Source organism: Melanerpes formicivorus, unplaced genomic scaffold, assembly GCF_026170545.1.
Source record: "Melanerpes formicivorus ecotype bairdi unplaced genomic scaffold, bMelFor1.0.p_v2 SCAF_6, whole genome shotgun sequence".
In the NCBI taxonomy this organism is placed as follows: Eukaryota; Metazoa; Chordata; class Aves; order Piciformes; family Picidae; genus Melanerpes; species Melanerpes formicivorus.
Genome location: NW_027142358.1, coordinates 20,021,870 through 20,049,101, shown reverse-complemented (window position 1 = coordinate 20,049,101; position 27,232 = coordinate 20,021,870). Strand labels below are relative to the sequence as shown.

The following is a 27,232-nucleotide window of genomic DNA, read 5'->3' as shown; positions in this document are numbered from 1 at the left end:
TTGGGCTGTAAGATGAGTCCTATGGAGGAGGCAGGATCTGAGAGTCTGCTCTTGTCAGCCCCTAAATTGCACTAACAAGCAAAGCTCCTTAGAATGTGTTGGTGTACTGGCGTAGCCAAAGGTGTCAAAGAGAGGACAAGTAGTGGCAGTGGCACAGAGGGGCAGCTGGTATTTTGGAACAAGGCAGTTCTAGGCACCTGCACTGCCTGTGCTTAGGTGAATTTAGGAAATGCAGCTACTGAGATAGCTGCTGCTGCTGCAACAGCAGCATGCATGTAATGCAATGATGGATGTCAGCAGCTATGAGTGCACTGCAACGTCAGTTTTTATGTACGTGATAGAAATGCCTGCAGAGAACTACACCTCAACACTGGACTTTTGTGGGTTTAGTCTATATATAGCAATAAAAGGGTTCTTTTAATAATGGAAAACTGTGGTGTGTTTTGATGCTCTGTGTTTTTATTCTTGTGAGGCAAACATCACCTTCACCTGTTTGTAGAGAGCATTGCAACGGCACGTACTCTCTTCGGTGTCACAACTTGATGTATACTTGCAGTGCGTCAGTGTAATATAATTAGAACTGCTTCTGTAATTTTATTTCTTAACTCATGTTCATTGGGAAGTCGAGACATCCCTGCTGGTGCTGTACCAATCTGCTCTTGTGGAAGCTGCTCATGAACTAGTGATGATGTGGGCTTTTTTTAAAAAGGGGTTTGTCTGCAGTACTGGAGTGCAGGAAAGAAGGAACCACTCTCTATTTTGTGACTAAGACAGGGTGAGGAGAGGCATTACTAGTCTGTTGTGACAGTGTAAACAGTCACCTCTCCTAGTTCTAAGCCTATTGCTGACTCTTGAGTCTTGCTGTATTCACATATCTGTCCCTGTCAGTAACTGGAGCAGCAGCAGAGCAGGACTAGGAAGTTGCTGTTTCCTGTGAGCAAGGCCAGCTATGGGTAATTGCGGATGTCACAGGGAACAATGGGTACATTTTACCACTTGGTTGCCATGCAATGAATGTCCATGTGCTGCTCTGAGTTATCTGAAATATTTTGGTTTGGTTCTGAACTTCGTCAACGCCCCTTGGCTTGGTGTCAAGGAAGACTTCAGTATATAATCAAAATTGTTACTTTTCTTCCTGTGGTGGTTATTTATTTTTTTGTTTTGGTTTGGGTTGTTTGTGTTTTTTTAGGGGGGGGCTTGTTTGGGGGTTTTTTCCTTGTTTTGTTTTGTTCTTGTGTGTTTATTTGTTTTTTTCTGTGTGAGCAAGTTCTGGCACAATATTATTTCCTGTATGGTGAGCAATCCTTCCCTGTTGTCAACATAAAATGAAGTGAAGCCCCTCCCTGCTTCCACAAAACCCTCCATATCATATTTAATTGACATAAAGTAGGACTTTGTGGTCAGTAAGAAACTTCAGTGGTTGAAAAGAAAATAGAACTTTTGCTATAATATGCTGGAAGGGACATTGTAGAGGAACTGCTGTTCGTGAAGCAGCATGCCTGGGATCGACAGGCATTTCTAGGGCCTGCTGTGGTGGCAGCTGTAGGTAGATCAGTCTGAATGAACTCTTTGTTCTGACATAGGTTACACACACGTGTGTACACACACACCCCCCTTCTCAGGAACAATTATTTGACCGAGCTCTTCTCCACTGTGTGAAGGAATGCAAAAGTGTTTCTGCTAGAAAGCAAGTAATCCCAGGAGAAAAATAAGCCTTGTTCTTTGGGGTGAGAGCTGCTCCTGGATGGCATATAGGTGTCCAGTGAGAAACCTGTATAATGTGGGAATAGAACTTTTGCTATAATATGCTGGAAGGGACATTGTAGAGGAACTGCTAGTCTCCAAACTGGTGACACATGGGTTTGATGGGTGGACCACTAGATGGATAAGGAACTGGCTTGATGGCTGCACCCAAAGAGTGGCTGTCAATGGCTCCATGTCCCAGTGGAGGCCAGTGACAAGCGGAGTCCCTCAGGGATCAGTCCTGGGACCTGTCTTATTCAACATCTTTGTGGGTGACATGGACAGTGGCATTGAGTGCACCCTCAGCAAGTTTGCTGATGACACCAAGCTGTGTGGTGCAGCAGACAGGCTGGAGGGAAGGGAGGCCATCCAGAGGGACCTTGACAGGCTGGAGAGGTGGGCACAAGCCAACCTCATGAAGTTCAATAAGAGCAAGTGCAGGGTCCTGCATCTGGGTCGAGGCAATCCCAGGCACAAATACAGGCTGGGCAGTGACTGGCTGGAAAGTAGCCCTGAGGAGAGAGACTTGGGGGTGCTGGTGGACAAAAAGCTCAACATGAGCTCTCAATGTGCACTTGCAGCCCGCAAAGCCAATCAGATCCTGGGCTGCATCAGGAGAAGTGTGGCTAGCAGGTCGAGGGAGGTGATCCTCCCCCTCTACTCAGCCCTGGTGAGACCCCATCTGGAGTACTGTGTCCAGTTCTGGAGCCCCTATTACAAGAGGGATGTGGAGGTGCTGGAACATGTCCAGAGAAGGGCCACAAGGATGATCAGAGGGCTGGAGCACCTCTCCTATGAGGACAGACTGAAGGAGTTGGGGCTGTTCAGTCTGCAGAAGAGAAGGCTCCGAGGTGACCTCATTGTGGCCTTCCAGTATCTGAAGGGGGCCTACAGGAAGGCTGGGGAAGGACTTCTCAGGATCTCGGGTAGTGACAGGACTAGGGGGAATGGAATGAAGCTGGAGGTGGGGAGATTCAGGCTAGATGTGAGGAGGAGGTTCTTCACCATGAGAGTGGTGAAACCCTGGAATGGGTTGTCCAGGGAGGTGGTCGAGGCCCCGTCCCTGGAGGTGTTTAAGAGCAGGCTGGATGAGGCTCTGTCCAGCCTGCTCTAGTGTGGGGTGTCCCTGCCCATGGCAGGGGGGTTGGAACTAGATGATCCTTGTGGTCCCTTCCAACCCTGAATGAAACTATGAAACTATGAATAGCATGCTTGGCAGCCTGCCTCCCACCATGGCACATGTGGTCCCACCCTACCAGCCCAGGAACTAAGGTGGGAGCTCAGCTTTTTGTTGTTTGAGGTGGTATGAGCCTGGTGCTGCAGCTTAGTACTGCCTGGCTCCTAGTACAGGCAGGCAGAGGCTGCTGGGCTATACCCCACCAGCTCTTGCCTGATACCCGAGGCCCTGGAAGCCGTGCTGGGTCGTGCAACTGTTTGCTGTGGGGACTCTCCCGAAACAGACATTGGAAACAAGTGGTTAAAATATTAATTATGACACATGATGAAGTTACTAGCTGTGTCTAACATAATAAAGATTTCATCAGATACTTCAAAAGGCAGGGATAGCTCCTCCCATTTCTTTTTATAACCATGAATTTTAAGTCCCACTGGGGAGAAAAAAAAAATGTGGGTGAGCATGGTCTGAAAGTGGATACTTTTCTATGTAAGGTTTGGAAATGCTGAAGTTGATTTAAGCAATTCTCCAGCTGGATGTTTTGTGACGCAATGTTTTTCTGCCCAGTTCACAACGGGCTGTGCATGCCTCTATCTCCCCCGTGGCACTGGCTCGGGAGCCTTTGGTCCGGACAGCTGTGGCATGTGTGCTGTTTACCAACTCCTCGATACGGAAAAACAAAGCTTTCATTCCTGGACTACGGAAAACTTCTGCTGATTAATCCACACCCTCTCTCTGGGGAGGAAAGCATAATAAACACTAATGTCTCTTCACCCTTTTATGCCATATGTATTAATCACCTGACAAGGGCTCATGGCTTCTCCCTGCATTTGCCCTCTAACTACTGGGAGGAGTCCTGCTTTGTCTATAAAAAGCTGCACTTTGCTGAACATTGTAACAGAACCAAATTTAGGGATTCACTCACCCATTCTCTGTGGCAAGAGAGGACTGAACACAGCCATGCTTGGGATTGGGAAGAAGCTTGTCGAGGAAGCCACACAACAAGCTGAAAGTGCTGCACAAGTGGCAGGTAAATACACATTGCTGCTTTCTCTCTTCTTGCTGTGCCTTGGCTGTTGAAGTATGTGCACCATTCCCAGCTGGGAGCAAATCTGTCTCTTAGGCATGAACTCTATAGATGCTGTCCTCAACAGTGTGGTCAGTATGTGCCATAATCTCCAAACTCTCTAACTATAGTAAAGGAAGGACCAATATTAGCTACTTGTTTCCCACAGCTTCTCCTACTCTCACTTTTACTGTGTGGGTGTACAGATGATGCACTGAAGAAAGGTGAGGGGCAGAAGGAGGCTGCTTACTTAGGACTTTGTTTCCTAACATGAACAGCCATGGTATATATCAGTTTTGTAGCAGTGCAGTGGATTAGGTCCCTGAAGCTCTGAGGTCTTTGATCTGCTCAGTGCTGCACAAATACATGTGGTTAAGTCAGCTCTGCTCTGCTGCCAGTGTTACATTCCTGACAGTATCACAGCTGCTCATCCCAAGTGCAGGGTCTCTGGGAACCTGAACCAAGCTTAGCCCTGCAGAGAGGCTTGCTGAATTGATCCCAAATTTAAATGAAGTGCTGCTTAAATGAGCCATTATTAGTGAAGCTTTAACATACAGATCTATGCTGGTCTGATTCCTGAGATGTTTGTGCTTAATATAACACATGAGCAGTGGAGGCTGTTTCATACTCCTTAACATGACATCAATGTAAACTCTCGAGACTAGATCTTTTGTCTGAGACTTCAACTGCACTACAACTTGCTGGTTATGTGCTAAATAAAGCACTTACTTGCTGTCTGTTGTTGGTTCAGTTTGCTAGGGAGTTGAAAGATGTGCAATACCACACTCACTGCCCCTTTTTCCAAAGAGTTTGGGTTTATGCTTAAATCTGCTATTTTTAAACTGAAGCATGAAATAAAAACATCAGGAAGTGGGCAGCTGGTCAGTAACCAATTTTTGCTCTCAAATTGATGTTTCTTTTGCTGTACAGCATCCCTCAAAATGCAGGTTTTGTGGAGGTATTTTTATTTTCTTAACTCTTACTAACACTGGGAAAATACCTGTTTACTGTGCTGGAAGACTGATATGGATGCTTTAGAAGTCACCTTGAAGGAGTTGAGTGGTAATCTCAACGTTCAGCTGAGTGTTTAAGTTCTCCTAAGTGTTTAGGAGTCAAGAAACTCTAACAGCACAGGTTTTTAAATAGTAGTAGCAGTACTTTCCCTTCTGCCTCAAGCACTTGAAGCTAAAAGAGTTCTTCAGATACCAGTAGTTTAAAGCCCTGTGCCTGAAACCTGCACACATCTTCCCAGTGTTGTGTGCTGCAGCAAGGCTCTTCCAGCTGGAGTTAGATCCTGAAACTACAATGGAAGATTCCAGGCACAGTCTGACTTTGGCCACTTCTGTGCCATCAGCGCAGCGCTTAATGACAGGCAGTAAATACACAGCATGTGATGCTGAGGTCATATCACTGTCAGTACTACACCAGTTTCTGGGAATATTATAGAATTAGCCTCTAAATTGCTATTTAAATCAAAATAAAGGGGTATTTTACATCTTAAAGGGGAAAAAACAAACAAACACAACCCACAACACCAAAAAATCAGAACCTAATGTTTGTCCAACTGGTGGTTCTACAACTCTTAATTACCTGTTTCTGAACTACTACTGTTGTGCCTCCACATGCTTAGAAGGTGTAGCCCCTTGAGCCATTGATAAGTGCAGAGGGGTACAGCTGAGCTTTGCAAGTATGTAAAATTAGCATCTACCCTCTGGTTCCTGAAAGGACCCATTAGTTCAGCTGTGACCTAAGATACTATGAGAAGCACTTTCCTTAGCTGCACCTTGTGAACAGGGAGTATCTTGTGTAAAATTAGGATGTCTCTTACACAATAGAAAGTGTCCTGCAAATGCAAGGTGAAAGAGATCACAGGTTCATCTGAAGGCTGTTTGCACCAAACTTCTTTGACTGCTGTGAGCAAGACTTCTGTGACCATATCTACTGAAGGCTGATCATCAATATTTATCACTAATTTCTAGGCTGCAGTTCCTCTGCTTTAAGACAGTGTCATCTTTCTCTTTGTATCAGTCTCCTCTGTTGAATACTTCAGTGCCTTTAAAACTAGTCTAGCCTCTTAGAGAATAAATTATTATCTTGCTACAATTACTAAACTAATCACTAGATTTTGCTGTGCTGTTCTTGTAGCTTGTTGCTTCAGACAGCAAGCGTTGAGCTTTATGCAGGCGGTGAGAGAATTTTCAACTAAACTACCCAGGCCTGCTCTCAGCAGAACTGAGCCATGCTCAGTAAAAGGAAGATTTCATTGCACTTAATTCTCTGCTAGGGTTTGTTTCCTTGCACTGTAGGTGATGCATGTGGCAACATGCATAAATTTCATCAGTACAGAGATAATGCAGGGAATTAAAACCAGAGTCCCAATTGCATCTGTTCTACTAGATCAATGTGCCCATCCTTATGCAATAGTTTTTCATCTTCTAGCTCTGAAATATTTAAGGAACCCTTCTAAATTGCAATTACTGAACTTAGCAAAGGGTGAAAACTGCTTCATTGATGCCTCTTTTTCTTCTAATTCCAGCAAACACAGTGGGACAGACTGTGCAGCAAGCAGTGGAACAGGCTAAGGATGCTGGTCAGAAAGGTACAGTAACATTTCTACTTATTTCCACTGTTTCACTAGTGAAATCTCATGCAGGTCCCTCAACCCTGCCGTTCTCCTTGTCCCACTACTGGTGGGAAAGGGGGAGGTATTGCAGTGATGCTACAGTTACCTCTGTTTTGTGTTTTAAAAGCTTTGGATGAAGTCTACAAAGTTGCTGAAACCAGTGAGAAAGCTGTAAAAAATGTAGCAAATCAAGCAACTTCGTGGGGCAAAAGCTTTGGACAATGAAGATAAAAATGTACCACCACTGAAAGTTTTGTTAACAAGTTTATACTATGTGTACCTTTCAATAAAGAGAATACTTACACACTACTTGGCTTGTATGTATTCATTAAGAATCCTTCAGTTGCACATATGAAAAAACCCCACCATGCTTGCTGTGTGATTTATCCACTGTAGAAAGGCTGGAATACTCCAGAGAGGACAGCTAAAGCTGTGAGGTGTTAATACTAATACTTTCTCTGCAAGGTAAGGAATGCCTCAGAGGGGATGCAGAGTAAAGTCTCCCACATTTGGTCACTGAGCAAAAGTCCTGATTGTGTGTGTGTGTGTCACAAGCTGAGCACCTGCCAGCCATTTCAAGACAAGGTAAGCACCTATGGGTACTCATACTTCTCGTCTCATCTGTGAAATTGCAACTAGCTAGTGTGTTGGTGGAGGCTGTAGTTACCATGTACGCAACCACTGTATAACAGCACTGTGACACTCGACCTAATGCTAGAAGCAGAACAATCCATCACTGCCAGCAGAGCGCTTAGCTGGCCACAAACTGATTAACACCACCTGAGCTGGATCACTGGTACAACTTCAACAGCTCTGCACAGCAAAGCATAGATAAAAGCAGCACATATTATGGCAGTGGAGTCATCTATGACATTTGCAAGGCTCCTGTGAAATGCACAGGTGGACAGTTATCAAGCAGGCACTGAATGAATGAGAACTGACCAAGTCTAGGCTGTTTAAAAACAAAGCTAACAAATCTACACCCAAAATAATAAACACCCCATGTGCATATGGGTTTGACATCTGATACTATACTTACCAGTTACTCACTGTCATTCAGAGGGCTCTTATGCAGAAGCTTGACACCACAGCAAGAGTTGTCATTGTTCCAACACTTCCTCTTGATGATGAGAGTTGCTGATGATGAAACGGGTGTAGTTCTGAGTTCTTTGCTGGGATAAAAATTGTGGTGTTCTGCTTACCCCTCTGCATGAGAGGTATTTTGCATTTAGTTGTTTGCAGGTGGTGTGTAACCCTGAATGCTTTGTTATCCTTATGAAATTCACATGCAGCTTCAGAGTACTCACTGAGATGCTAGTCAACACAAGTTATCTACATCATCAGCACATATACTGCATGAGAGATTCCAAACATCTGCTAGGGTAAAGATGTGTTTTACTCTAGGTAGTAGATCTGGTTCAGAGCAATTTCAAATCTCTGTTCCAGTCTAACTTGGCTGCCTGCCAAACACCCTAGCAAGTTCCTTTCTGAATGTCTAGTAGTGTGTATGTGAATACAAGCAGTGACAGTGTTAGCTGGAAGATAAAATTTGTAACTGTAGTATGTATATGTAAGGAGGGGTGCATTCCATCAAGAAGTTCTGTCAAACACCTAGTTGAAGCTGCAGTTAAACCCCAATGCCTCCTTCAACTGTGGCTAGGAAAAGGCTACTTTGCACCCCAGCCTCAAAACCCTGATTAACTCATGGCAACTTTGTAAAACTTTACCATTGTTTTTCCCTCTGTTGGTGCAAAGATTTGAGAGGTGTGTGCTACAAAATGTGCTAGGGAATAATCAGTTTTAGGATTTTTGTTGACAGCCTGCTCACATCAGGACTGAGCTCAGCAATGCTCACCACCAGCATAGCCTTAATGTACAAGACCAGCTCAGGGAAGGCTATCATGAGAAGTCTGGATTCACTGATATTGTTTGGTGGTTGTGTTTAGCTATAAGCAAACAACAAATCACCTGATGTGCTATAATCTTAAGTCAGGCTCCAAGCATCAATCTTTTCAGGAATCTCAACTCTTTGATTGAAAGCACTCCAAGTTCTTCATATACCAGCTTTTGAATATGCTCAGATTCATGTGTCCTGGACCTCTAACACTGCTAACAAAAGGCCAGTGACCCTTGCAATCAAGTTGGCTGAGGAGAAGTTCAACTTCTAGAGCTCATCAGTGGGTTTGGTAAAATTATGCCAGGTGCTAGGTCTACTTTCTTTCAGAATATCCTGAGGAGTGTTAATGTGTGGGTGTGTAAGAATATAACGATAATGAACTGTGTATTGTGCAGCTTTTGGCTTTTTCTTCAAAGTGGGTAGGAGATAGTGTAGACAGTTCACTTGGTATCTTCTAACTCTAAATGTTCCAACACTGGAAAGGTCCCATTTTCAAATTTTGCACAGCTAAACTATAGATACTTTAGTAGCTGGAGACAAGAAAGTGAAGGGAGGAAAAGAACAGCTACTACATTTTGAAGAACTTTGTTGCTAGGTAAAGCAACTCCACTTTAAAGATTATTCTTCTTTTCAACAATGCATCTATTTGAGTTTTTTTTACTCTCTGAGTATTGGTGGAAGTAATTTGTCAGAATTGGGTTGTTAGTCTTAATTTAATTTTACTGTCTAATAAATGTTTGTATAAAAACAGTATACATGATCCAAGATGCAGCTCTTGGTTTAGAGATCCACATCTTGTTCACAGTAATTCTTTCATGCTCAAAGGGTTCTCTTTGCCAGTATACACTACACTTAGGTAACCCTTGATATTAGCATATATGATGGAGCAAGCCACTAATTAAATGCATCACACAGACTTATTGCTCCATGCTAACTACTGCAGTAAGTCTTTCTATGAATTTGAGAGGACACAGTGAAGACCTGGAATGCTTTACCACGTGTATCCAACTTCAAAGTCTTGCTGACAGTAAAGTTCAAGAGATAGTGATCTGTATTAGTGAGCCCCTTAGGATAGCTGAGAGACAGTATCTTATCGGTAGGCGTGTAATGAATAAACAAGTGTGCTGTGAAGATCCACAGATCGACTGTAATTATAGAAAGCTATTGCATGAAATAGAAAACAGTAATACACCAGGGTAGCAGATCTGGGAAGGTCAACTTTTTTAATAACTGCTCTTTCCTCCAGGTTATGTCATGCAGTTACAAAGTCATTAGAAAAAAAAGCATGAGTTTCTGGGAGGAACTAGTTGTCTTTTAAAAAAACCCAACATTTGTATTCATTACATAAATAACATCTGGCACTTAGAGGGCACTTCATGGGACAAAAGCCTTACACTTCAAAAACTGTGCTTGATCCGTTATTATGTTGAGGTCCATTTTGTTATACTCTACTATCTTCAATTCTTTCAAGACTTCCTGATGGCCAAAAAAAACAAATCAAAACAAACAACAAAGGCTCTGTGTGTGTGTGTGTAAGACAGTGGGTTAAGTTTACAGCAGCATTCTAGCTCCTCTGTAGTTTGGCCAATGATTTCTGGGTTTAGTTTGACTTTAGTTGTTCATGGAGGCAGTATCTAATTTTAACTGAAAAGGAATTCCAAAAATTTAAGTATGAATGCTTACCAAATTCAGAACTTTTTTTTAAGAAAAAAAAAAAAAATAGAATAGTTATGTAGATGCTTGATTAAAAACATAACTGGAGTTGCTCAAAAGTTTCAGCTTATAAAAATATTAGTCTGTCACCTCTACATACTTCATGGTGATAGGCTAGCTTGAACAAGCAATAAAAGGCAGTCCTGTAACAGCAGCACAGTTAAAGAAAAATAATAACAAAAACAACAAAGGTTGCCTGAAGAGAAGCAGGCATGAAGCTCTGCTACAAATAAAAATTAGACTCCTATCAAAGTTAAACCCTGCTGGAGGCCCATTCTTCCTTTGACAATGCCACAGCATTGATCATATAAGGCCTTACTGAAAGTGCCAAAGCCAAAATTACATCATTAAAGAAAAGTGCATGAAGTAATAATGAGCAAAGTGCTCATCTAGTACAGTATCTGATCTGAAGTCTGAGAGGTGGCTCAGGTGGCAAGACCACTCTCTCATACATAAAATGTACCATTTTGTTTTGTAGGCAAAATACCCAGAATGCCCCCCACAAGTGCAGATGAACTGTTACCTTCAGATGCATACTTTGTGTACAATTTCCTAATCCATGGATTTTTATTGTAAAAAAGACTAGCTTGGATTGAAACTAATTGAGAATAGAATCCACTATAATGTCAGAAGAAAAGAAAATTTTTGTGGTTACATGTAAACTTGTGATAAGCTTTCTCAAGAAGAGGGTACATTAACAGCGAGGGGTGGGATACAGTAAGGAGCGGTAATGGCCTCTTTATGTAAAAGTCAGGCCAGCCTCATTGTACACTTTGAAGACTTTCTCAATTGCATTGACGTAGGCAGCCGTTCTCAGATCCAGACCCAGGTTGTACTTCATGGCAGTACGCATGATTTGCTGAAACAGAAAAGGTTACATGTGATTTCTGAACGTTCTTCCACAGTAACCAAACTAGAGTTTGCTTGGAGGATGCACATTAGCAGCATAAAGAACCCAAAGATTGGTCTCAGACCTATGATCCTTTGTGGACCAATTGTAAAATGTCTTGGCTGTCCTTACAACAGAGACCTGAAAGGGAAATCTTTCCTAGATTACTCCTTTGCCCCTCTTCAGGTCTTGGATCTGTATGTACCTCAGACACAGGGAGAAACAAAGTGTTTCATGTAGTCTTTACCCACTAATTAAATATACTGCACAGAGGGATTAGTCTAAAACTGATGGTGATGAAGTAAAGCACTCTTAGGTATGTGTCTCAGATTAGCCAGGTACAAGAGGACAGCTAAAAAGTTTTTAATTATTACAGATTCTACTAGAAAATATTTCCTGATTTCATGTGTTAGCCTCTCCTATTTACCACACCCAGTTAAAGTTGGCCATCCCAGCAAAAGAAGAAATACCTCATGCTCTCAGTGACTTCCACTATCAGGAACTGTTTATCTACTGTACAACCCAACAGAAAATGTTGCAAGCCATGTAAGTTCCTGTTCCCAGAGGTGCTATTTACTAATGCAATATTTACCCGGGCAGAACGTTCCATCGTATAAGCCAGCCCAGAGTGGACAATGTCTTTCTCAGAAGCACCCTGAAACAACAGAGAACAAAATCATGGTTTAAGCCAAAAAAACAAAAAAGTACTAATCATGTATTAGGGACAATGACATGTTGGATTCTTGTAATTAGTGAAGCTTGCTTACTCATTTTCTTCTAATGACTGGTGCATGAATCTAAGCTGCCTTTACTGTGTTACTTGAAGAGCTAATACTGGTCAGTTCTGAGACCTCAGATGTAAGCACTGAAGTCTTTTATACACCTAGCTTCCAAATGCCTGAATATTTGTATTGATGTTATATAAGGCTGTTGTTTTCAGCCTTCAGAACACAAAGTAAATGTTAAACCTAAACACTCCCAAGGGTCAGTAACCTATAGAAGCTATTTCCAAGTGTTTTGAAGATAGATTTTAGGAAAGGTATGAATCCAAAATTCATGTACTCAATGTTTTATCAGCCCTGAGCAACTCCAGAAAACACTGTTCTGATAAATAATAGAAGATAGCCTGGATCAAGATGACTGAGTATCAGCTTCAGTGTTCCATTATCCTGATTACTATCATTTACTAATGATTTGAGACCTGGCTTCACAAAATATGTTCTTTCCCTCAAATACTAGTTTGGACTGGATGTGGAAATTACTAGGCCAGGGTCTACAGCTTGTGTTTAAGCCATGATAGCGATCGCTTTAAGCCACAGAACTATCACTTAGCCTAACTTTTAGGAAAACTGGATCATGCTGAAGTCTTGTTCTATTATCTGATGGTGGTCCAAGTTTGCCTACACTTCTGATTTCTTTCTGAGGAAGCACGGTTTAATGTTTCCATACATCCTGTGGCACAGTATTACACAATCATCTGCTGCACTAGGAACCATCTCCTGTTCTTCATTCTGTGCCTCACTGCTGGTTTTGTCTGAACACATTCTCATTCTTTCACCACTACTCCAGTGAACAGTCTATTCTTATCCATCACTCATTTTCACATCGCTCCTTCTATAGATATCGGCACCACAAAACTAGTTCAGGCCAATAGCACCTTGGTTAGTTCACTGTTCCATTTATGAGAAGCTTCTATAGCTGTAATTGCTCTTGTAATCTGTCTCTGGATTTTTTCCACATCTACAATGTTTGGAGATACAGAGACCTAATCTGCATGAAGTATTCAGAAGGCAGACACACTCTGGTTTGATATTGTGGTATCATTAGTCTTATTCTTCTCCTTTCAGAACAATTTCTGTCAGTGAATTTGCTTTTTGATTGCTGTAGATTTCTAAGCTTATATTTTGTCATTGTCTCCAGATTTTCCTTTTGAAAGCAAATGGATGAGCTCACAACCCATCATTTTATATAAAAATTTCTCCACACATTGGATCATTGATGTTACCTGACATTTCTTTGCCTGCTAATTCACTCTTAGATGAACATTTTACAGTTTTTCACCCAGCTCTTGCCTGATTTATCCTGGAGTTAGGAAAACAACTATCAAACTGTCTGTAGTAGCTTTTTAACAATACTGCAGATATTTTGTGTAGGCTCAAGTAAAAGGAAAACAAAATAGCTCTGGGCCCCTCAGTTTAGGAAAGATGTTGGCTTGCTGGACCATGTCTAGAGAAGGGCAACAAAGCTGGGGGTGGTTTTGGAACACAAGCCTTTTGAGGAGAGGCTGAGGGAGCTGGGGTTGATTAGCCTGCAGAAGAGGAGGCTCAGGGGAGACCTTATTGCTGTCTACAACTACTTGAAGGAGGATTGTACACAGGCAGGGGCTGGTCTCTTCTCCCAGGCAACAAGCACCAGAACAAGGGGACACAGTCTCAAGCTGTGCCAGGGGAGGTTCAGGCTGGATGTTAGAAAGAAATTCTTCATAGAGAGAGTGATTGCCCATTGGCCACCCCTCCCAATGGGCTGGGAGATGGTGGAGTCACCATCATTGGAGGTGTTTAGGAGGAGACTTCATGGGGTGCTTGGTTGCATGGTTTAGTTGACTAGATGGTGTTGGATGATGGGTTGGACGCAATGATCTTGAAGATCTCTTCCAACCTGGTCTATTCTATTCTCTTCTGGTATTCCTAAGCAGTTCAGATAATGCCTTACTTGGCCAAAACCGCCATGACAGCCAAAATGGTAAAATTTAGCTAGTAGTTGTAATGCAAGGATACAGCTACAGTAACAGCAGCAACTACTTACCGATATCCTATCTTGAAATTCTGCTGTAGGCACAACTGGAATAGTTCCACCGTGTTTCCCAAATTTTCTCTCCAAGCTTTCTTGGACAGACACTAGAAAGAAAGAAATGTAGAGGCAAGGTAACTGACAAGGAAAGGAAGAGTCTCCCTAACAAAGGAGCTGACTCCTGGACTTTCAGGAGTCAATGGCATGAAATACAAGCTACAAGGACTGGGGGCAAACAGAGTCATACTATTGTTTTCTAAGAAAAGGAAAACGTGGGGTTTTCTATTTTTATAAGTGAACACCTCTAATATTAGTAGTAATAATGTTGTAATACAGTCATATAGTAAGCAGATGTAGATTTACTGATCCCACTTTTTTGTAGCAGCAATCTGGATTAACTTTTCTAATTTGATAGATTGCTTAAACTTAAGGAAATACTTTTTCTAATGCTATCGTTTACCTCCTATTGCACTTTGGTTGTATAATACTGGCTAAGAAAAAAACTCGTGGAATTTCAGGGTTTTCCCTAGGACATGTCCCTAGGACATGTGAATTGATATTTATTCCATCTTTATTCCTGAACTTAAATTAGTATGGTTTCCTAAACAACATTAGAGTGTTGAAAATTACAATCTTGAAGCTAAGAAAGAGAATCAAATTAGTCACCCACTCGAATTTTGAATAGTTCTCATGTACCAAATGCATAGCTTGGTAGTGATAAATATTTTACATAAGTAGTTTCACAAAACTGAGCAAAGCCTTTGACACTGTCCCACACAACATCCTACTCTCCAGGCTGGTGCAGTATGAGTTTGATGGATGCCATTCAGTGGGTAAAGAACTGTCTTCATGGCCACACCCAAAGGGTGGCTGTGAATGGGTCCATGTTCAAGTGGAGGCCAGTGACAAGTGAAGTCCCTCAGGGATTAGCAAGGGGACCAATCTTGTTTAACATCTTTGTTGGCAACATGGACAGTGGCATTGACTGCACCCTCAGCAGGTTTGCTGACGACACCAAGCTGTATGCTGTGCAGACATGCTGGAGGGAAGGGAGGCCATCCAGAGGGACCTTGGCAGGCTGGAGAGGTGGGCCCATGACAACCTCATGAGGTTCAACAAGACCAAGTGCAAAGGTCGGGGCAATCCCAAGCACCAGTATAGGCTGAGAAAGGACTGGCTTGAGAGCAGCCCTGAAGAAAAGAACCTGGGGGTGGTGGTGGGTGAGAAGCTCAACAAGAGCCACCAGTGTGCACTTGCAGCACAGAAAGCCAACCAGAGCCTGGGCTGCATCAAGAGAAGCATAGCCAGCAGGTCGAGGGATCTGATTCTCTCTCTGTACTCTGTGCTGGTGAGACCCCACCCAGAGTACTGCATCCAGTTCTGGAGCCCCTGTTACAAGAAGGGTCTGGAGGTGCTGGAACTTGTGCAGAGGAGGGCCACAAGGATGATTAGAGGGCTGGAGCACCTCTCCTATGAGGACAGACTGAGGGAGTTGGGGCTATTCGGTCTGGAGAAGCAAAGGCTCTCAGGACACCTAACTGTGGCCTTTCACTATCTTTAGGGGGCCTACAAGAAAGCTGGTGAGGGACTTTTTAGGGTGTCAGGTAATGATAGGACTAGGGGGAATGGAAAAAAATAGAAATGGGTAGGTTCAGATTGCATGTTAGGAAGAAGTTCTTCACATGAGGGTGGTGAGGCACTGGAATAGGTTGCCAAGGGAGATGGTAGAAGCCCCATCCCTGGAGGTTTTTAAGGCCAGGCTGGATATGGCTCTGGGAAACCTGATCTAGTGTGAGGTGTCCCTGCCCATGGCAGGTGGATTGGGACTAGATGATCCTTGAGGTCCCTTCCAACTATAACAATTCTATGATTCTAAAAGAACTGAAAAAAGTGTGCATTCAACTTAATTCATTAGAGTTTGAAGTCAGTTAATTGATCCAATCTTTCCTGCTCTTCAGTATGCAGCAATAATAAATTTGTGGGAAACTGTGGTAAAATTAAAATAGTTCTGTATTAATTTATCCCATATTTGGTGTTTGCTAGTCCAATCTATTAATTAAACAGTGAGTGAACGCAGAATTTAGCACTTACTGAGCAAGTGGTAGTTTGAATCCCTTTCATATTTGAAAGTCAGGCGGCCATAACTGACATGGTTCAAGTTTTTCAGCCATTCAAAATAGGATACTGTTACACCACCAGCATTCAGGTACAGATCCTGCACAGAAATAAGAAATGTCTTGATTTGTGACCATGTGAAAAAGACAGCTCTACTGTATTAAGAAAAGTAGGCAGTATTATTATGTGCAAAGTACTTGTTTAAACTGCAGTGCAGAAAACAATCCAGTTGTCACTCTTACATTACAACACTTATCCTCTTCTTCAGTCCAGAGACTACTTTTATTGATTTAAAATGTTTAACTTCAGAACACAAATTTTCAGTCAAGGTAATTGGGTGTTCTTAGTAAGTAGAGACTCAACGTTAGCCACTCTTTCTGCTAGTATCACTTGGTCAAGACTCTCTTTCTCTGGGAAAAGATTATCATTATACCTGGATATCTCTTATTCTTTCAAATGACCACTATAGGCAATATCTACTGTATACAACTGATAATACACAGTTCTGTCAGTGCATCACCCAGACACACAATGTTACAAACAAACTGGCCAGTGTTTTTACTCTGCCTTTTTTGCTTAGCGGACTGTTCAGTTGATCAAATGTCAGCTAATACTCCAAAATGCAAACCAATAGATTTAAGAACAAATTGTGGATTGTTCTCTCTTCTGAATATGTAGCCTTCACATAATAGTTATCTGTGGTCATTTACAGTTGCAGTGAGGTCTTTAATTACTACCAATCTTAAGCAACATTGACACCCAGTTCCTAGACATCAGTTGTTTAAAACCACACTAAGAGAATGAATGGCTATTAATAAAAATCTTCAATAAATAAAGTCTTGCTATAATTCACAGAAATATTACCCTTGAAATGAAAACCAAAGGTCATAATAGAACCTTACAGGGATAACCATGATGTTCCGCTCCAAGAAGATTTTGTCAGCTTCAGGAGTTGTGGGCCCGTTGGCACCTTCAGCAATAATCTGAAAAGAACCACAGCAGAGTAACTCAAAGGCATGTGTTCAGGTTTGTGTATGCCAATTACTGAATACCAGCATTTAAACAGCACTTCTCTACTTTTCATTTACATTCAAACTCTCTACTGTACCTTTGCTTTTACTTTGTGAGCATTTGCCTTTGTCAACTGCTTCTCACTGGCAGCAGGGATGAGAATGTCACAGTCTGTTTCCAGAATACTGCCCTCAAGTGTCTGCGCTTTAGGGAAGCCCATGATTGTCCCGTGTTGCTGTTGTGAGAAAATAAACCAGGGTGGTTTTAGTGTGTGTACTCAAATGATTTCTTCTTTCAACTTATGAAAAAGAAAGAGAGAAGCAACAGTTCTAGAAAGACAGTAAATAAGGTAATCCTTATCCTTACCTAAACCAGGCATATAAAATCTTGAATAACAGTTTAAGTTTCCATGACTGAGGCATAATTGCTCTTTAGCCAAAGACACTAATAACCATGCAGATTCTGGAGCATTTAAAAAATTTAAACAAAACCAACCCTTCTCAACTCTTAAAATATCCAGCAAATGCAATAGTTTTCAAACTTAAATGACCCATTTAAGTTTTCAAACTTAAATGCATGCTACACACAGGATAAGTTGCATCACATCAGATTCAGAATTACTATTTTAAAATTCAATATGACAATTATAGTTTGTGACAGAATTTTTTTCTCTCTTTTGAGAGGGTGCTAAAGACATTCAAACACTCCCTGTGTAGAGGATGACATCAAATATGCCTCTTAGAAACTCCTATTTTGTGCCTGCGAACTGTCCCCTCAAGTCTGCTTCACTTGCAAACTGAAAAAAAAGACTACATCCACTTGCCATTATAAACTACATATTTGAGTCTCACTGCCAGACAAGCATTAATTTTTTTCCAGAAACATCCAACAGGTAAGAGGTAGCAAAAATGCACTTTGAAGTCTTAGATGCTTGTGGTTCTCAGGAACCCTTCAGGAACCTCCTTGCCCTTGCTCCTTGAGGCATCCCTTCTAGTTTAATCATAAGAAAGGCAAAACAATAATGAACTTAAATTCTGACTCCGAAGTAATTAGCCTGTACACATGTAATCCCTTGCCATTTTTCTGAGAGTCAGGTCAAAGAGTCAAAAAAACAGTACCACCCACACTCATACTGGGGATAAGATGAAAACCAGAGGGGTCAACATTCCTAAGCTGTTTTGTAAATACTAATTGCAGTATGATTTAAATATCACCTATTAACACCAGTCTACAGCCATCCTATATATGACAAAAGTTAAAGTCTTTCTGCTTAGCTGAGTTTCATACCAATTTGTAGTCTTCTAGTTCCTTTGGGTCAATCCCATCAGGATTCCAGATAGAACCATTAAACTCTCCAACAGCAACACATTTTGCTCCAAAACGATGCAAGTATCTCATAGAATGCAAGCCCACATTACCAAAGCCCTGTAAGTGGAAAAAGAAAAGTAAAAGTAGTTAACTTTTTCAGCTAAAAAGATGATTGCTACTAAGACTTGTATCACTTGGAATAGTTTTAAATAATTCTTTGTCTATTGGAATATTTAGGCATTAGATGATTTGTATAGGAAATAAGGAGGAAACCTACATGTGTTCTATTCTGGCCATGTTTTCAGTCTAAGTCATGCTTTAGTGCCTGCTGGTTAGCCCTCTGCCAGGCATGAAAATGCCAAAGTAGAGGGAGATGAGCGTGCTGCTGGATCCATGCAGGGTAAAGAGGTTTGTTTCAGCCTACTGGTTAACTAGAGTGGAATAAGAACATAATGTCCAATTCCTCTCTCTTTAAATTTCTTTATTGAGAAACAATGCAACAAATTTTGTGTAGGCAGAAAATGTCACAGCTCATTGAGAAGTGGGCAATGCCTTAGTTTAAAGAGTTCCTGTAACAGTATTTAATTTCGTTCTTTGCAATCTACCTTTCTAAAGACTGGAGACTTGGCTTTGTGCCTGTAGAGTGCAATCAAAAGTTCAGTTTTTAAAAAACAGTCCAAAATAAAGGGCACCTTGAGCAGCGTTTCTAATGTTTGAGAGTAAAGGTTAACTTGAAAGTCGTAAAACCCTAACAGGATTTATTGCTACAGCCTTTTTTCAAAGCAGCTCTGCTAGAACTTATTTTACTACCTTTTTCTTGCAGTAGAAGGAAAAATGTTACCTGAACAGCAAACGTTTTATCCCCAAATCCAGGTGTCATTCCTAATATACTCATATATGATGCTTCATTGATGAAATTTTCAATTCCATGGAACACACCACGACCAGTTGCAGATATACGTCCATGGATGCCACCCTGGCTGATGGGCTTACCAGTTACACATGCATGTGCATTAATATCCTGTAAAACAAAGAGTTATGAGTTATGGAATTAGTCAAAGAACAGTTGGAAAAACAGTTCTGTACACTTCAGTGATAAGGGAAAACAAAGCCCCATCCCTGGAGGTTTTAAGGCTGCATGCAGCTCTGAGCAACCTGATCTAGTGTGAGTTGTCCCTGCCCATGGCAGGGGGTTTGGAACTAGATGATCCTTGAGGCCCCTTCCAACCCTAACAATTCTGTGATTCTATAAGGGTCAGAACATGATACAATTTATAGATATTTAGTTTGTGAAGACTGATTCCTTCCTCACTTTGTGTGCACACACAGAAGCGCTCTAATAGATGCATAATGCAATACTGGATATGATCTGTGACTTTTTCTTGCATTTAAGTGTACATGTTAACTTCAGCTTGTGGTTAGTTAATTATGGTGACATCTGTGTTGCACTGTTGGCAATGAGCAGAACTTTGACAAATGAAAAATTAATTCCTATTACATGGGTAATTTCTTTCTATTTTAATCTTTTAAAGGGCTCAGACATATCCTTGGACTAGTTTGTAACCATCTTTAAACAATGTTTAGAGTTCCTTTATACCAAATGCAGTAGTTTTGAAATACTAGTAGAAGCTCAACACCTTCCTGTATTCAGAATACAGTACAAAGGTCTTAAGGGAAAAAGTACTTACTACTTTTATTCAGAAAAGCAACATACACAATCAAGCCTCTATCCTTAATTTGGGGGCACCAAAATTAAGTTTTCCATATGATAGACAGCTAGCCCAGTTATGGACTATTTAAAAACAGAATTTATTCTTTTTATTGAAAATAATAACTTGAGAGAACTTCTTTCAAACTAGACAGTGTGGGCCTCTCTCTTCTGTCACCACTAGTTCACATGCTCCCACACCCTGGGAGTACAGTCACACAGTGGCTTGGCCTGCAGCACAAGCGAAAGAGTAGGGATGAAAGGAAAGCCGTTGGAATGAATCTGCCAGCAGCCGGATGGGTTTCCATTCCTCTAGCCACATAATCGCTGGAAGGCTCCCTCCTCCCTATCACTTGTGCCAAATGCATTTGCATGCCTGTGGCATGAATGCAAGATGCTTGGTGAGAGGAAGGAAAGGGAGCAGACAAGATTAAGTGGAGGCAGAATGGTAGATGACTAGAGCCATTACAGGCATTGATAGTGAGTTAACATATAAAGCCAAAGAGAACTCCTCTTTGTAAACAATAAAAGCAATGCTGGACTTGCCACAGAATTCTTAATTCAGCTTCCCAAGGTACAGCTGCACTGTTGTCATTAAGGCGTACACTCCCTCTGCTGGCGTAAGAGATCTGTGGTGGCTTTTCACTAGGAACAACCTGGCCTGGTGTTTTGATATGTTGTTAGGTTTTCATTCTGTTTCAGACTGTATGTTTGTCTTCATACATTTGCAAAGGAGGAAGTATGCTTTGTAAATACAGCCTCCCATCATGCACAAGAAGGCATTTATTAAACCTTTCAAATGTTTCAAAAGTCAGCCAGATGTGTCAGGAAGTGCAGAAGAATTGAAAGGATTAATTTAATCAAAAACTTTAGCCATATATAATTCAGTGATCCAACAAACTTAAGATGGATTTTCTGGAACAGTTAACATGGTAGTTATTAAAGTCTTGCATGGTTTGTCAGAAAACAGAACATGAGGTGAAAGCAAGTCCAGGTGTTCTTAAAGTCACATATATAAACTGCAGTCAATGTCAAAGTCCTAAAAACTCTGGGTTTAAGTCAGTTGAACAAATGTTTAACACATCTCTTGGTCCGAAAAGAAAGGCCATGGTTTTTTCCCCAAAATGCTTGTAAAATGGCTCATGGCTAGCATTAAAGACACCTATGAACTATTAACTGGCAAGGTTCATACTATAGTTTTGCTAATTTCTTAACCCTTTCCCATGCTGCAATAATATTCTCCTTGCCTCTCCAGCTTCCTGGCTCTGTGTGGTAGGTTATAGGCAACTTCACTATCTATCTTGTTATTTGACTTTTCATTTCCACTTCAAGATCCCTGAGGACATCTGTGCTCCACAGACTGACTCATCAGATCTGTATATTTCTCTCGCTGAAGAGCTACCTTTCCACTCAAGTGCATAGCTTCCATCTGTTTTCTGGATTATGGTTAGTTTCATTTTTATTCAGTGGTCATTCTCTGCTCTCAGTTCCCTTCCCTCCTTCCCCCATGGTGACTTTAATACATTTAGTATTCCTTAATCACCCTTTTTTTCTTTTGATCCTGGTGTCTCAACCAGACAGTCATCTGAAACATCTTCCTCTACAAGCTCTTCCTCTACAAGTTTTGATAGATTATTCCACTTTCACAGCCTTGTCAGAGCTCTCATCTTCCTTTTCTGTACCTAGTGAATCTCCATAATAGCTCCTCAGTTCTACTGTGGTTACTGTTCTCTCTTATGTGAACAAACAACCCAACAAAACTAAGGAAACAATCTGATTTAATTTTATTTCAGACAGCACAAGACAAGTATTCTGCCTAGTGACTGTCTCAGGAAAGCTAAGCACATCTTGAGCAGACATGCCAGGGAGAAATACGTGTTGGATGGCTCTAATGTCTCATTACTGGGGGTGTACTGCTGTATTCCTGAGGAACTCTTGGAAAGGACTGCTGAAAGTGAAAAGAAAGAGTCTTTTCAATTCAAAAGGAGCTGGGATAGGCAAACATGCAATAGCTTAGCATATTAATACACTAATAGGAAGCTATGGCAAGAGTTCTTAGCAAAGTATGACTTGCTGGAGTAGCTGAAGCATGTTAAAGAGAAGCTAGTAAGTTTTGGTGAGCCTTAAGAAATAAGTTGATTACAATACGTTTTTTCTTTCATACAACCTGTCAAAAGTACACAACAGAAATGTTTGGTCATCAGGCATGCTTCTGGCACAGTCAAAACAGATAAATAACCCCAGTGACATAAGGACAAAGGTCAAATTAAGGGCTATAAACTAACATTTTAACTTTTTTTTTAATTCTTGCATTCTGGGCAATAAATTCTATCAGTGTCCTTTTGCTTTACATTCTGGAGAATCATCTGAAGTCTACAATGATTACTTGTTACTTTTAGGGGACCACTGAAAACTTTAATACTTTTACAGGTGATACCAATAGTGCAAACTTAATTTACATGGTCTCTTAAATGTACAAATCCATGAGTATTTATTTAATAACACTTAGAAACTGTAAATTCAGTAGTCCGAAACAGAAAGATTTCAGTACTGTCAACTGTTATGAACTTACTGTTTAACAACTTAAAATTAGTAACTACAGTACTAATGAAAAACAGAGAGAAATGGTAGAAATAGAAACCAATTTTAGACTAAGTAACAGTTATAGTTAGCATCGTGTCAGACAAACTTAACTAAGCCTTGCATAAAAACATTAGCCTTAAAGCTATTTTTAACTTAACTGTATCCTAAAAGCTTCAAAACAGTTAAGTTGTCACAGTCTGAAAGAATATGTTTAAAGCCACATAATTAAATAGAATTGAAAGACTGAGCAGAATGGTAATAAATTTCCAGATAAAAGGGTTTCTGGAAAGACTAAAAAAGCTTCAACTGCAAGGTCTCCCCTCCAAACTTACGTAGTGTCCTATGGTACTGGCATAGGTGTCAGCAATCCAGGACATCTCCCTCTCCCCTGTGCTCATATCAGGAGCAGGCACATCAACACCAGGTCCTGTTGGCGATAGTGAAAACAGATTTTAACATAGTTACATTCAACCATTATTCCCCTGGGAACTGTGCAGGCCTTGGCAAAGAAGAACTGCTTTCCTGTTTAATTCTCAGTTTATTATGCAAGTAAAAGATTCTTCTGGATTCAGATCATTTTTATATGTTGTATCAGGCATTTGTACAATACTGTCAAAGCCTCCAACCTTTCACACAAGACATTCAGTAAATGGAAAGGTCAAGTTGTCAGTAAAAAGATTAGGATGATGCATCAAAAGTTAGTTTGGGTGGCTTAAAATGTTTTTATTTATATTTACCATCATTGCTGTAACAACAGGAAAGGTACTAGCTAGTATAGTATATTTCAATATACCCTGAAATTAATTGTGGCCTTTTGCATTAGAATTGCCTTTTTGTTCCTATGTGAATCTAAAAATTGAAGATAGGCTGCTTCTAGTCATGGTAGCACAAGCATTTAATTTTACCACTCACTTTAAGAATGAGACATTACATCTTTCACCTACCTGTTGTAATTAAAACAAATTCTGCCTTTTTTTTCTAGCTAAATAAAAATAGCATTTTCCCAATCTATTTAAGATCAGAGGGACTTGCTCAACAAGACTTTTAGGCACAACCCTGCCTCCACCAATTTTTTTTTCCTAAGTACTTCTAAAATATTTGTGAAAGCTGCATAGCACCAACCATAGAACCAAAATGGAAGACAAATTGAATCAAACCATTTAAATTGTTGCTGAAGTAATAATCGCTATAGCTGCCATGGTGTATAGTACTACCCTAGTCACATGTAACACCAGTTAAGTGTGTTTACACAGAAGCTAAATTTAGATGAGAAACATTCTGGCTGGAAGAGCAAATGACCAAACACTCTAGCTGAAGAGCAAGAAAATGCAAATAAATGGATATACATTCCCAGGGTAGTTAGACAGGAATACACCACAGACCTTTAACTAGTTAACATGTCGTATTATTCACTTTAAGAATTTCCTCCAGGGAAAGATCCTCTATTTAGTCACAAGCCAGCTTTCTCCAGGAGACATCCAGATAGCAACTCTAGACAGCAAGCTTTCAGAACAACTTGAGGCTGAGAGTCTGAATGAAACACCCACTGACATGACAGAAGTTCAGGCTCTGTTACAACAGGCACCTATGCTTCTTGCCTATGCTTCTCTTGCAGCCTGTGGTTGCCATGAGTAAAACCATAAACTTTTTTTCATTGGGGTGGATCTTCTATTTCCTTCCTCTGTTTCCTCAGTTATCTGCCAAAAGCCTCAACTGAGACTACAGGAAAAAGTAACAGTGAAGAGTTTGATATTAGATACTAAAATTGCAAAAATTTGGTCACAGTTTTACAATCACTAAGAGAAATCTGATTAATTTTGGATCCTGTAAGCTCAGCCTTTGTGCCTTTTCATGTCAGAGCAGCCACCAGAAAAATGTTTAGAGGCTGTTCCCTTTGAAATGCACTAAGAGGCAATGACTCAGTTCTTTGTACCTCTTTGCAGGAAGTTCTATACACAAATCATTTACAGCTCTCAAAAATACAGTTATTTAAGGATACTATCTAGTGGATGATGCTAATGGACAATAAATAAGATTCCTATATTTTAATTCTAAAATTGCACAACGTACCAATAAAGCCCTTTTTTGCCAGCTCCATGGTAAACCTTCTTGTGATTTTTTCCAATTCATTGTCCTATAAAGAAAATGCAATAAATATCACAAGAAATCATTAGTGTTTATAACTATTTGCTCCAACTTAAACCCAAGCATAAAGAAACATTCTTTTCCTCTAGAAGAAAGGATGATTCATATATTTATATAATTCATATGCCACTCCCTAACAGACCCTTGGTATTCAGGCAGCACAAGGAAACATTAGGCTTTCTTTCTGTACATTCTGACCCATCATGAGTTGAATGTAGCACAGGAAGAACCACCTGTGCTTGTAGCAGGGATTTCCAGAAAACAAATCTGATATCTTATGCAAAAGATTTATAACCAGTAACAGCAATAGCTGCTGGCCTGCTGGTTGTGTAATCAACACAGTTGAATGACTTCACACCAATCCTTACAGGAGTTTCAAGCTTCGAATATCTGTTTTGTATCCTAGTATTCCTTTCTGCACAAGTTACTTTAATTAGGGCAAGAAGACAAGCCTGCAGTAAACCTTTTATAAGCCAAGTTAGTTGTTATTCACACCACAACACTCCATAGAAAGGTTTAATAGAGCATAAAACTATTTTGTCAAAATAGACAAGAACATTAACTTTTTTGTTAAGAGTAATTTAGATTAAGCCTTTATTAACAGTATCAACTTTTTTAACGTTGAGGTTCCAAATTATTTGTATTTTCTTGACTGTAAGAAGTAATAAATTAAATATCTGAAGTATTCTACCTCTGAAACACATCTTTTAAAAATTCTTTTCCTACCTATTGCATGCAGAAGCTAAATTCAGCCTTCACAGAGGCCAAAGTGGCAGGAAGTTTTAAGTGGTCAATAATGCCCTTAGAAGAGCTTTTTTTTAACTGGCTGGCTTCAGTACTGCAGATAACTGAATTTTTATCTAGGATTAAGCTTACTGTGTAGTTCTTGGGATTGATCTTGACACCAGCCTTTGCCCCACCAAATGGTACATCTATAAGAATGCAAAGGAAAATAATTTTACTTTTTCAACAACAAAGGCAGAACACATCAGTAATATGTGTGAGCAATTGTATCTTTGATTTTAGCAGTGAATTTGGTTTAGCCACACTTAGGGCTTCACAAGCATAAGCTATAATCTTATCTAGGGGGGATATCTTTCAAGGGCAGCTTGAAAATAGTCTTTGAAACTCAGAAGTTTACAATTGAAATTTTTTATTCTTCAAGCTCTTGTATGTGGCACTTGTAGAAACAATACATTTTATACTTTATATTTTACTGGTTTGGCTTGAAAATTTTGCTTTGGAAGACTCAAGTGAAGGATCTCTATATATATTAATAAAGTATTTTGTTTTCTTACACATGTGCAGATTCTCTCCCTTACAATTAAGGAGTCAGGCAGAGGATCCACCTCTTAGGAGTCAGGTATGAATTATACTTCTTTGTAACACAGAAAGGAATTTTATCCTTCACCCTCTACAGCTCCCCTGCCTGAATTCTTTACAGCCTCCACCTGCTCCCTCTAAAATTAATCCCCCCCACCCCTAATCCAAGTTTGTCATTCTCAAATGAAAATGCAACTTTATTCAAGTATCTACAGTAACAACTGAAGGAATATGTATTATTATTTTGGTCACTATATGGTTTCCCCATCTTGTTACATACACTAGTCAGACGTCATTGTCTAAAACAATTTAATCTGAAGGTGTTCAGGAGGAGACTTGACAGGGTGCTTGGTTGCATGGTTTAGTTGATTAGGTGGTGTTGGATGATAGGTTGGACACGATGATCTTGAAGGTCTCTTCCAACCTGGTTTATTCTATTCTATTCTGATCCTTTAGGCACTTTTTTTCCTGTAAATTACATCAGTATTGATTGAAACTAAAGAATGTATCCTTGCTTGGAAAATTATCACTTACCAACAACAGCACATTTGTATGTCATTAGAGATGCTAAGGCTTTTACTTCATCCACACTAACATCCAAACTATAACGAATACCTGCAAAAGACACAAGGAAAAAACAACAGGAATTCACTTAAATTCACAGGTATTTATAAATTGGGAAAGTTAATTCTACACCAGCTATCTACAACATACAAGCATGTGACTTATTTGTTTCAAGATTTAAAGAATGGCTCCCAATTCTCCTACTTAGATATTTATCTTAACAGAAATTCAAGGCTTCAGTAATTCTCCATTGAGCAGTTTACCAGTAGCATTCAAGCCTGTGACAAAAGTGACTATTCCTTGGGAAGCAGAGCCAAGCTGACAGGTATTATAAGTATAGTTTTCAAGAGGCTGATAAAGCTCATCAGCATTCATAGAATGGTAGGCATTGGAAGGGACTTCTGAAGATCAAGTCTAACTCCCCTTCCAAAGCAGGATCACCAAAGACAGGTGACACAGGAATGTACCCAGACAGGTCTTGAAAGTCTCTAGAGAAGGAGACTCCATGACCTCTCTGGGCAGCCTGCTCCACTGCTTCAGCACCTTTATAGCAAGGAAGTTTTTCCTCATGTTGAGATGG

The 27,232-nt window shown here is 40.4% G+C and overlaps 2 protein-coding genes across 2 annotated transcripts in view; one reads left to right on the top strand and one right to left on the bottom strand.

Moving 5' to 3' along the window:
• The first annotated feature begins 3,608 nt into the window (after positions 1–3,608).
• On the top strand, positions 3,609–6,915 carry LOC137441965 (adipogenesis regulatory factor-like). Its single transcript, XM_068140012.1, has 3 exons — positions 3,609–3,947; positions 6,520–6,582; positions 6,734–6,915. Exons 1-3 carry the CDS (start codon positions 3,731–3,733, stop codon positions 6,829–6,831), a joined length of 378 nt encoding a protein of 125 aa, XP_067996113.1. The 5' UTR covers positions 3,609–3,730; the 3' UTR covers positions 6,832–6,915.
• A 3,295-nt stretch (positions 6,916–10,210) lies between these two features.
• GLUD1 (glutamate dehydrogenase 1) overlaps positions 10,211–27,232 on the bottom strand; it is a 29,693-nt gene continuing 12,671 nt past the window's right edge. The window contains exons 2-13 of the mRNA XM_068140009.1: positions 26,623–26,703; positions 25,642–25,697; positions 24,691–24,754; positions 22,953–23,047; positions 19,171–19,350; positions 18,309–18,446; positions 17,119–17,256; positions 16,913–16,993; positions 15,987–16,110; positions 13,911–14,002; positions 11,698–11,760; positions 10,211–11,075 (exon numbers count right to left, since the gene is read on the bottom strand). Of these exons, the coding sequence (XP_067996110.1) occupies positions 10,956–11,075; positions 11,698–11,760; positions 13,911–14,002; positions 15,987–16,110; positions 16,913–16,993; positions 17,119–17,256; positions 18,309–18,446; positions 19,171–19,350; positions 22,953–23,047; positions 24,691–24,754; positions 25,642–25,697; positions 26,623–26,703 (1,232 nt within the window). The 3' untranslated portion in view covers positions 10,211–10,955. The remainder of the gene's footprint in view (positions 11,076–11,697; positions 11,761–13,910; positions 14,003–15,986; positions 16,111–16,912; positions 16,994–17,118; positions 17,257–18,308; positions 18,447–19,170; positions 19,351–22,952; positions 23,048–24,690; positions 24,755–25,641; positions 25,698–26,622; positions 26,704–27,232) is intronic.

What these genes read in the sequence shown, in the direction of transcription:
- LOC137441965 (XM_068140012.1), top strand. Translation starts at nt 3,731, where the DNA reads ATGGCTTCTCCCTGCATTTGCCCTCTAACTACTGGGAGGAGTCCTGCT. An exon ending in AAGTGCTGCACAAGTGGCAG is followed by an intron (nt 3,948 to 6,519) that starts GTAAATACACAT and finishes TTCTAATTCCAG; the next exon opens with CAAACACAGTGGGACAGACT. An exon ending in TAAGGATGCTGGTCAGAAAG is followed by an intron (nt 6,583 to 6,733) that starts GTACAGTAACAT and finishes GTGTTTTAAAAG; the next exon opens with CTTTGGATGAAGTCTACAAA.